At 37.5% G+C, this 11019-nt stretch overlaps 1 protein-coding gene across 1 annotated transcript; it reads right to left on the bottom strand.

Annotated features, from left to right (window-relative positions):
* Positions 1 to 859: 859 nt before the first annotated feature.
* vdac1 (voltage-dependent anion channel 1) lies at positions 860 to 10668 on the bottom strand. Its single transcript, XM_007577580.2, has 9 exons — positions 10563 to 10668; positions 8353 to 8422; positions 7067 to 7116; positions 6128 to 6280; positions 5896 to 5948; positions 5355 to 5582; positions 4118 to 4268; positions 2772 to 2829; positions 860 to 1738 (listed from the first exon to the last, which is right to left on the bottom strand). The coding sequence occupies exons 2-9, from the start codon at positions 8417 to 8419 to the stop codon at positions 1647 to 1649; spliced, it is 852 nt and encodes a 283-aa protein (XP_007577642.1). The 5' UTR covers positions 8420 to 8422; positions 10563 to 10668; the 3' UTR covers positions 860 to 1646.
* Positions 10669 to 11019: the final 351 nt, after the last annotated feature.

Raw genomic sequence — 11019 nt, 5'->3', positions numbered from 1 at the left:
AGTTTCAAAGTCACTGAAGATCAGAAAACCTACTTACACCTAAAAGGAACCATTTATGCTAAACAGGCGAAGCTATGTGTAAAATATGCGTCCAGTGAGATCAGTGGCAATGCAATACGAGTCTTATAATGGTTCTAACTTAGAAGTTAGACAGTTTCCCTCCATCAAAACACAGAGGGCTCGTCATCAACCCCCCTGCTACATTAAGGCAGGAAGTGAATCCATAAATCCTGCTGGAAAATGTCTGAAAGAACTGGGCAGTAAACCCAACCCTGCAGGCATAAAAGACTTAAAGAAATTCCTGTTTGCAGACACTCCCAGGTGATCTTTGCTCACTCAAACAGGTTAAGGCCGTTTCAGTGACAGGAATGCTTTGTTATATTAACGTGGAGTGTTCTGGGGTTTTGTTGCACAAACTGTTCGCATTTCATCTCCTGTGGAGAGTATTTTTTCTTTACCTTAACTGTGACAAAGCAGTAAACTTTTCAGAAATGCATTGGTAGGAAGTTGTTGTAGATGTAGTGGAATAGTGAAAAATAGTTTTTAGGGTTTTACATCATCTGTAGGCAGCGTTCAACCTTTGAAAAAAAGAATTGTGAATTATATGATTGTATGAATTTTTGGTTAAAACAGGTTTGATTTTCGCCAGTGGGAAGAAAATCCATAAAGTTTACTCCAGTAACAGTAGAGATACTTCATAATGAAATTACTCAAGAAAAATTATAGTAAAAAAACTAAAAGTAAATTTTTTTCTAAAAAGTTCCTGTAACTAGAAACTACCCAGCTTTGGAGTTGTGACAAAAGGTCGAAGGTTGTTTATTTGTACCAAGGTTATCAAATTAGAAACAAAGAGAAGAAATTGGTTCAAGATGTTCTTTATTTAGACCAGGAAATGACAAAACTGTCAAGTACAATAACCATCAATCCAATAACCCGTTGTGGAAGACAAAACCATTCCTTGGAGTGTTTCTAATCCTTTCTTTTCATCCTCCATCCAGAAGCACAAACTCTTCATCAGTTATGTGCTTGACAGTTTACCTGTGAGGGCTGACGTGTCTTTGCCTTCTTAAGACTTCGAGTGGATCTAAAACTAGGCAACACCCTCAATAAAATAGTATTCTCTGTTGCTATATGTAACCAAAAAAACACCAAAAGCACAGACACAAAAGACAGGTGAGACAAAAACACAGAGTAATGTACGCGTTGGGACGTAGTGTCGCTCAGAGCTGTTAATTCACCAAAGACGGACAGGAACTCTCAGTGCGGAAATGTTTGAAGGAAACGTTTCATGACCACCAGGTCTTCTGAGTGAGAAGTGCTTTCTACAGCTAAGTAACAGCGCCACCTAGAGCAGTAACAATAGAATTGCATGCTAATTGTGTTGTGGGGCTTTTCCCTTTTCAATTGATTAAAAAGTAACAAAAGCATGAAACTGACTTGATGTACTGAAGCATTCGGTTCTCACAGCTTTGTTCTAAACTGGGCTTTTGAACATAAATATGGTCCTTTAAAACTGGATTTGTTTCACCTTCACTTACTTCCACCTGTAACATTTCAAGGGGAGACGAGGGGCTGGGCTACTCCGAGGGTTTAGGATATTCTTGGGTGAGGAATAAGTGTGTGGGGAAACGTTGAAGTCTTTCCGTCTACGCCTGGAACTCCAGACCCACGCCGAGCTTGTGGCCGCCCGTGTTGATGTTTTTACCATCCAGGAGAGCAGAAAGGGTCAACTTCACACCTGCAGAAACAAACATTTAAACGTTCATTTTTACCGCACTGCAAGAATATCCTCCACAAACCTCAACTATCCAAATGGAAAAACACAAAGAAAAGGTTCAGACATCCAAATATGTTTAAATGTTGTAAATATTATTGGTGAGCAGAAATCACTAGTAAATATTAAAATACTCAATATTTCTAGACTTGATTGAGATACTTAAAAATGTAACAATAATGGAATTATTGATTATTTTGATAAAGGTAAAAAAGTTTCACATTGCTCAAACACACATAACTGAAACCTCCAAAGATTTATTGATTTAATATTTATAAATAGAAAAAAGCAAATTCTAGAAATGCAATGTGATCTTTGGATCATAATTTTAGTTAGAAAACTATCAAAAATGAAAAGTAAAAGTTTTTAATTAGCTGCTGCAGAGCAGAAGTTTGGCCTTTACTGCTGTTGTAATGTTATGACTGTATAATGATGGAGTATGTGGAGACTAAATGTATATTATATGATATCAGACTGACTGACCACAATAAAACAAAATCCACACTTTTATATCAGGAGTGATGACAACTGTTGAAAATTGAATAAAAATTAATAATTTTTAGGATAAAATATAAGATTTTTGTAAACATTAAAATAAAGTGTGATGCGTTTTGGTAAGCAACAATAAAGCGAGCCGCTCTGACTCTCCCTAAATATTCACAAACACTGAAAAGACGGACGGCATTTATGAAGCTAAAACATTTTACTGCAGTGATACTTAGCAACGTTTTTACTTAAAAGAGTAACTAGAACAGCAAGCTAAAGCCAACTTTAAGGATTCTGGTGATACTCCAGCATAATAATGCTGGTCAGAATTGGAGCATTTCTCAGGCAAGTTTCTGCTACATAATTAGATAAATTCAGTGTTTCTTTCCATTTAGCTTTTTCACATTTCGAGACTGAGAACCTAGAAATGAACAAACAGAATCAATTAGGAAAAAGTGTAAAAAAAAGAAGATAAAATAAACCCTTTAAATGTCCTGCAGACTGAACTCACCTGGCTTAATGTTCTGAGTGTAGCCCAGTCCAATAAGGCTGGAGTTGTTCACCTTCGCCTGTCAGGAAAACACAGATCAAATGTTCAGAAATCAAACACTAAAAAACAGACCCCACAGTTAAAGGAATATAAACAAATGTAACCATTTAGAAACTATTTTTTAGTCATAATTTAATTAAACAATAAAACGGTTCTAATCTGTTTTGCAGAATTGGGCCGAGAGTCAAAATGTTCAACTGAAGCCGAGTCACTTCAAATAGGAATGGGGCTAAATGACGACACAAACAACCAGCCGCACTAATTAGCTCTGGGGAAAGTGGGACTTAGGACTAATGTGATAGACGGGACTGAATTAGCAGAGATCTTCCTGTAGTACGCAGACTTCCTGTTTGGGTTTGTGATCGTCTGTGCCGACCTGCAGCTCTTTTCCCAGGCAGGAACGTGTCTGAGGCTCTGCGGTTAAAAAACATGGCCGCTTGATCATGAAGACTAAAAACAAAAAAAACTGGTGGTTTTAAGGAAGGGATGTCCAAAGTGCGGCCCAGGGGCCATTTACGGCCCTCTGGAGGATTTTGTGCGGCCAACTCCTTCCTAGAAAGGAGTAAATCTGCTTTGCAAGTTGCTGCAGCTGAACTATTTTTCAATATTTCTGCTTTCATCCACGAACTTGGACTTTTGCTCAAACTGAAATCATCTACAGGTCAAGTAAGAAAACAATCAATCCCCAAAAGTTTAACCTGTCATTATAAAAGATGAAACATTTTCATGTTTTGCATCAACCATGATTCACAAAAATCTGACTATTTTGTTGATTTAAATCTAATTTTACACTTTTAGTTTATAATAGAGCAGATAAAATTAAAAAAGGCAGAAAAGTTTTTTTGAAGGTGTTCATGTTGTGACGACTTCCTGAAGGCGGAGTGTCAGAGCAGGAGCTTCTTAAAGAGACAGACACCCTTTAAGTCAGGTTTGACAGATGTAGCATTTCTATAACAACTGAAGTTAAAATAATTACTGGATTGAGCTACAAAATCACACAATGTGGCTGGGAAACACAGAATAATCTTTTTGACCCCGAGGTCTTTTCTACTTAATGAGTTCGGGATTTAAATTTGATTTATTATTTATAATAAATGATATAGCAATTTTATAATAATATTTAATTTGCCTTTGGGATTAATACAGTATTTTTGAATTTGAATACCATAACATGGTTTTGATTACAAATTTCTGATAATTATGGAGTCGGTAAGAAACATATTTCATTAAATTGAGATGAGGGGAAGGAATAAATAGGTGATAAAAGATAAATCAATAATCTTTTGAAATAAATACATGAAACTCACAGAGAAAGATGCGTCAGAATCGATCTGATATTTGGCGGCGATGCCAAAGCGGGTGTTGCTGTTTCCTGCAGTCCAGGCCAAGTTGACGGCCGTCTCCAGCTTGCTGTTCACCTTCTGGTAGATCGACCCGCCAAACTCGGTGCCATCGTTGCTGTAAAGAACCAGCAGGTTACCTTAAGTCCTAGAAGCCAGTAACGTTTGTCTGACCTCACATAAAGACTTCAGAGGATTTACCAGGGGAAGCAGCAGGAACAAGGCCCGTCCCTCACGCTCACCATCACCTCATCTGACTTGTATAATAAATTACCAGGCCATAAAAAGATCCAACTAATAGAAAACTAAAAGATCCAGCTTATAGAAAATAATTAAAACAGGTTATTTATTAGAATGCAATAACACATTCTAAAACATCAATAACCTTTAAATTATAATAAACATTTAACACTGGAACTGGAAAACTTTAAATATCCAAAATAAATAAAAAACAAGAGAAACAAATAAAGTCCCAGGAAACAAAATTATCCTTAAAAAAAGGGACAATTGAGACCAAAATAGTAGATTGAAGACTTTTATCATCCAATTTTTGGTGGATAGATGGAAAAGAGAAAAACAATAAATCAGACAAATGGAGATTATTGAGCTAATTTTAATTTATTATGTGATTGATTGATTTATTGCCGGCCTTTAAACAGAAAACCTTTAAACTTCTGCTCTACTGATTATCAGTTTCTGTTTAGATCGCTTTTTTTTATTTTAACCGAACCGAAACACCAAATTCTGCAGCACATCCACTTTACGTTTGTCATAGTCAAGCTAGCATAACTGAGCTACTTCCCTCTCACTTGCTTTTTTTTTAAATAAAACTTTTTCCTGACCTTGTTATCTAGCTGTCATAGTGTTGGCCCAAAGCCCTGCGTCCATTTTATTTTATACATCACGAGTACAATGAATATGCAGCTCGTTGTGTTAACTTGACGACTTATTAGCGAGCAGTTTTGGTGGGATCTTGTGCATCCGTCATGATGCAACATGTTTACATTGTTGTACTTCTATGACTTTTTGCAGTGTTTATATGGTTTATGGGGACCATCAATGTCCCCATAAACACCGAGATCTCGCACAGATCTTTGCTTTTTATGATATTAGACTGCTAGCTAAATCTGCATTTTTTTTATTAATGTTTTTTGGTCTTTATAAGCTAAACCAATAAAAGCTGCTGAGTGTTTATAGTTCTTACACATTCGTATGGAGCTGGAACTCATCGGTCTTATATCCCACAGCAAAGTTGCTCTGAGTGACCTTGTTCCGGCCGGCCTCGAAGGTCGTCTGGTATCCAGCGAGCCAGCCCTCGAACCCCACCACTGCGGCGCCGTGAATGGCCGTGCCGTTGATGTCGTAGTTGACGTCGCAGCCCAGGTTGATGTGGTCGCACTTGTAGGCTGTCTTGAGCTTCCCGCCTTTCTTGCTGGCAGGACGTTCAGTGAGGAAAAAACGAACCGTTGTTGTGAATATCAGAGGGTAGAGCATCCAAAAATATACTCCAGTAAGAGTAACACTTCTATGTTTTTACTCAAGTAAAAAATAAACATCTAGGACATTACTTCAGTAAAAGTAAAATACTCCTAAAAGTACATTTTTCAAAAAAATACTCAAGTAAATGCATCTGTAATTGTAGTTACTACTCAACTCTAGTCATTATAAGCAAGAATCAAGAGCTAAAAGCTTATTTTTTAATAAAAAGCTGCCAAAGAGTGCCAGGGTAAAGCTGCTGCCATTACCCAGTGTTTGGAGAGAAGGAGGAATCAAAAGTCAGCTTCAGCCCTTTAACTAACTGTGGAAAGAAAAAGAGGGAATCATGTTAAAACAGAGAACAGGATTCATTTCCAACACAAAAACAACATTTTCTAACTGCTTGGGAAGAATTTTAAAGATGCATATTGAATATTTTCCCAACTGTCTCGCTCAGATCTTTGTTTTAAGAAACATTTGTAATTTTCCCCTTGCGATCACCTGGTCCTCCACGGTGATCTCGGTCCCCAGCGTGTTGTCGGTGTTCCACTTCTCTGTGAAGGTCAGGCCGCGCTCCGCCCACTTGTATTTGGTCTCCAATGACCCGGCAACTTTGCTGGTCTCTGTGTTGCCGGAGCACGTGCTGGTGAACTCCTGAAGGCAAAAGACGTCACTCGGTTACACAGAACAGGCAACCAAGAGACTACAAGCACACGGTAAGGTCAGATAGGAAGGAAAATCGATGGTTTGACAATATAGACGTCTAAAAATAACCGTACATTAGTGCCAATACTGCTTTGAACAGATACAGTTGAAAATGTATTATTAAAACTGACAGTCAATTGGAAACCAAAATTGCAACATTTGTTACATTTTCAGCTGCTGCGGTTCGTTTTTTCACTGCACTAATTGAAAGACCTGTTCCCCTTCTGGCCTGTGGGGGCGCTGCAGCAAGAACTACTGAAGGAATCAACACATAATCCTCTGAAGTAACTGAGCGCAACTTCCTTCTTCACCAAACGTAAATAAAAATGGAGGTGTCAGATTTTAATGGTTGGAGGATTTCTCCTATTAGCTGCTAACGCTAGTGGCACTGCGGCAGCAATTTTTGTTATTTATTTAAACCCACAACACCAGACTGCTCCAAACAAGATGAGCAGAAATCTGTCACAAAATGTTCGTAGTGCCCTGATTTCTTACATTTCCATAAAATATGGCTGAAACTAAATTACTGATGTTTTGATATGTAAAATATTATATTAGTCTAGTTTTTGTTGTTTACTGAAGGTTTAAAAGTGACAGTGACCAGAGCAAAGGGGAAATGATGCTGACAGGAGAATCTTTCTATTTCTGCCATCAGTTGTTGGTTAATAAATTATGAAAAACAGAAACTAACTCCTGCCTTCTGGACCAGTCAGTCAGTCAGCAGTGAAAACTTACCAGTCCATTATCAGACTTTGTCTTCAAGTCCAGTTTAATGAGGCCAAAGCCTGAAACAAAAAATAACAAAACATCAGAGCAGTGTCTTAAATGATGAAACAATGAGGTTCAGATTTTAGGTGAAAATTAGTTTCTTTATACTGAAACACAAACTAACTGAGGTTTATGTTAAAGATCTGCAGAGAGTTTCTTTGTGGAGGTGGGAAGCTGGTATTTGATTAAAAATTAAATAAAACAAGAAAAGAAAATAATGTGAAGAGTACATATACGCGGTTTGTTGATGCATTTGTAAAGAATTAGTTTCTGGTTTCCACTGATAACTGAGCATTTATTTTTCAGTAACTGACAGAAAAACTCTCCGGTTTACACTGCAGGTCACACATCGCTGTAACCATGGAAACACTTTTAAAAATCGGTTAAAACTGCCACAAACCGTCACCAATTCCTCTGGATTCTCCAAATCCAACAGCAGAAACACAACGCTTAGTCAGAAACAACCAATCAGAGCAAAGAGGAGGGTCTTAGCGCTTCCAATCACTCTTCCTCCGAGCTGGTTCACGACTGAGCCTGCAGTAAATGCTAGGCTAGCTAGCACAGCCACCAATATGCAGGTAAACAGTGTCTCTCTCACAGTAAGTCGTTTCTCTGCCATTAGGACATTTAGCAGAGCATACACAAGAATGATTGACAGAACTAAGCCCCTCCTCCTCGCTCTGACTGGTTTTTAAATGCACTTTCAAAAGTTGTTTATTTCCAGCAAAAATATGGACACATTAACTAAAAATCTGTTACAACTTAGATGAAAATAAAAGTTTACTTAATCCGATGTAATAAGTTTAAAAAGTTCAAAAATTATTTCATAAAACCTCCGGTTGTCACACTGGAGATTTGACAACCAAAAGATGCCCACCGCTAAAATAATGGGAGCGTCTCAAACCGTGGTGCTGAGTGGAGGGCCGGCATCCTGCAGGTTTTAGTTCTGGTTTAACGCACCTGGATCAAATGATGGCTCATTACAGGCCTAAGAAGAACACTCACAAGCTGAACAGGTTGTTTCTACCACCAGGGAGAGAGTAAAACATGCAGGATGCCTCCAGGACCCACTTTGGGCTCCACTGGTCTAAAAGTTACCAAACAAAATTAATTACACATTTTGGCTCCAAACTAACTTAAATATATTCTAATTGACCGAATAAAACCAAATAGATTTAAATTCAACATAAAGTCTACAACAGTGTTGAAGACCAATTGTGACCTGTTCTTAATTAAATAGGTCGTCTGCTTACCGTATCCCTTTGTAAAAACATCCCTGGCTGATTTTCCAAGGTCAGCGTAGGTGGGAGGTACAGCCATTGTCTGAAAACAACAAATAAAAGTAGCTTCCTTATGATCACGCTCTGTATTACACCTGTGAGAAACATAAATCTGAAACGGTGCACTAAGTTTCAAAAACAAGACGCCATGTTAGCTGAAGGTCACCTAAAGAACAACAAGCACCAGCCTGTTAGCTTTAATATTTGCAAATAATTCCCAGACGATGTAAAAAGTTTGGACTCCTCTGTTTTGACCAGAACTGAATTTCCCCAAACAAAGTTCATGTTTCCAACCGGAGAACAAAGACGTCTCTTTGGAAACTGTATCGTGTCTGTGAGCGACTCTTTGTCCCGGTCTTTCACCAACACCCAGTTCTGCAAGACGTTTCATCATAAGAGTGACACAGGAACCATTTTTAAATGGAGCAACAGCTAGCAAAGCGCTGGAGTCTGTTGAGAACGTGCAAAGTTTATTGACACAAGATAAGGAAGTAAATTTGAACAAATGAAACTAATTTTAGACTCCTGTTCTCCAACCCAGAAATGGAATTAGACCAGAGGAAACTTGGCAACCCTGAACAGGAGCACTTAGTTTATATACTTTAGATCAACATCAGATTCTCTCTTTTTTGCTTTTTCCTTTGGTTTGTGTTTTGTTTGCATTTCCTTTTAATTTCTGTAAAGCACTTTGTGTTGCCTTTTGCTGAAAATGTGTTATATAAATACATTTACAAATGTTGAATAAAAAGACAAACTAGCCTTCCAGACCAGTTTGGCTTTATTACGATGAGGAACCGACGTTAAAATGGTGCTGCTGAGGAAGAAAATCATCAAAATTAAAAAAATTCATTCAAAATGGCAAATCAGTGGATAATCTGATTGGTGCACATTAACACTAATAATTGACAACCAATAAATAATAATGAACTGAGTAAAAAATTAGTTAACTAAACTCCAAATGTTTTAAATAAATTAGAAAATGGCCTCTATGGAAAGCAGTCAACCTTTAAACACTTTTTGAACATTTTATTGGCAATTTTAAGTGAATCTGAACAAAAAATGGAAAAAATTCTAAGTAATTTTCAAGCATTTATATAACAACTTCTCTCTACATTTTACAGAAACAGCAACTGCACAGTAGTAGAAAAGCACAAAATTACGGTAGGATCTTACAACAAACATTTTATAATGCAACAACAAAAACTGCAACGGAAACTTGGTATTCCATGCAACTCAATTCGTGAGAAGTAAAACTGTTTAGTGGCAGTAAATTCCAGCAGAAGGTTAAAAATCACACATAGCTGTTAATATATGTAACATATAACTATAGTCTGACTTTATATGTCATGCTAATTGCATCTAGCCTTTAAATCTGCTGAAATTCTAACTTTTATAGTTTGGAGAGAGTATTTCATAGTTTAATTTAAAAAATACACCATGTAGCTCCTCAGCAACCCTTCAAATAGGGTGAAATGTAGGAGATTGCAAAGCACGAACCGCTAGGTCATACGTTTATGTGTGGGATGTGAGATTTTTAAGGTAAATATGGGTTAAATGTTTATACATAATATCACACAGATGTCTATTCATAAACTTTACTAACCACCTTAGCTTCTACATCTTTGTCTTTCAGCATTGCTTTTTATTTTAACTTCAGGATAACAGAATTGAAAGCTCATTGTGAGACTTATTCTGACATAAAAAAGTCCAGTATCTTTTGTGAGAGCCCAGTAAGGAGCGCCTGAAGGGGACAAAAAGGTTATCACGCCAACATGCTCATGCCCTCGCCGGCTAACTGGTTAGCATTAGCTCACAGTCAAGGTGGTTAGATGGTAAAAGGGACTCTGGTTGGAAAATTAAAATCCGAAGTGTAAAACAGAGAGCACAATGAGCACCAAGAGGGTCACTTAGTTAAAGAGCTCAACTTTTTAAATTACAAACAATCCGCACAACTGCAGATAAGTTCTCCATTCAAATGACCGCATCACAAGCTAGCAGCAGATGGTAGCTACATAACAACGACGGGCCTGTCGACTACTAATGTTTCCACGTCAGTTTCATATTAATATAAATACGTGAGGAGACAGACGCAGCTCTGCAGTTCTTGGTGAGACTCGACCCACTCATGTGAAATGCACAGGAACCTAGCTGGGTTTCGTTTTACAGGAAGATACAGAACATACCTCTGTGTGTTCCAGTCCAAGCCGAGAAAGAGCCTGTCAGCCGCACAAAGGGAGGAGATAGGAAGGAGGCGCAGCGACGTCATGTACTACGACAGAGTCTGTCATCTTCAAAGATGGAAAATCCGGTTAAACAACAAGATGCTTCACTCCGCATTTTAAACTGACATCTGGAAGGAGGAGAAGATTTCCATTTCTACGGAAGAGGATGAGGGCCACTTAAAACAGGACTTCTGACATTAATCTCAGAAATCTGGGGGGAGGTGGGGGAGGCACAATTAAAGTCTGAATTTATTTATTTATTTATTTATTTATTTATTTATAAAAAGATTATATATTTTTAATAGTTGTTTTTTTTAATCATTTTTTAATTTTATTTAATTGAATTTTTCTATTTCCTGTCAACAACTATCACTGTCTACAATAACTCTTTTTTAAGTATTTGTATTAACATGAGTTA

This window comes from Poecilia formosa, unplaced genomic scaffold, assembly GCF_000485575.1.
Source record: "Poecilia formosa unplaced genomic scaffold, Poecilia_formosa-5.1.2 Scaffold446, whole genome shotgun sequence".
In the NCBI taxonomy this organism is placed as follows: domain Eukaryota; kingdom Metazoa; phylum Chordata; class Actinopteri; order Cyprinodontiformes; family Poeciliidae; genus Poecilia; species Poecilia formosa.
This window is presented reverse-complemented; position numbering and strand designations above follow the sequence as displayed.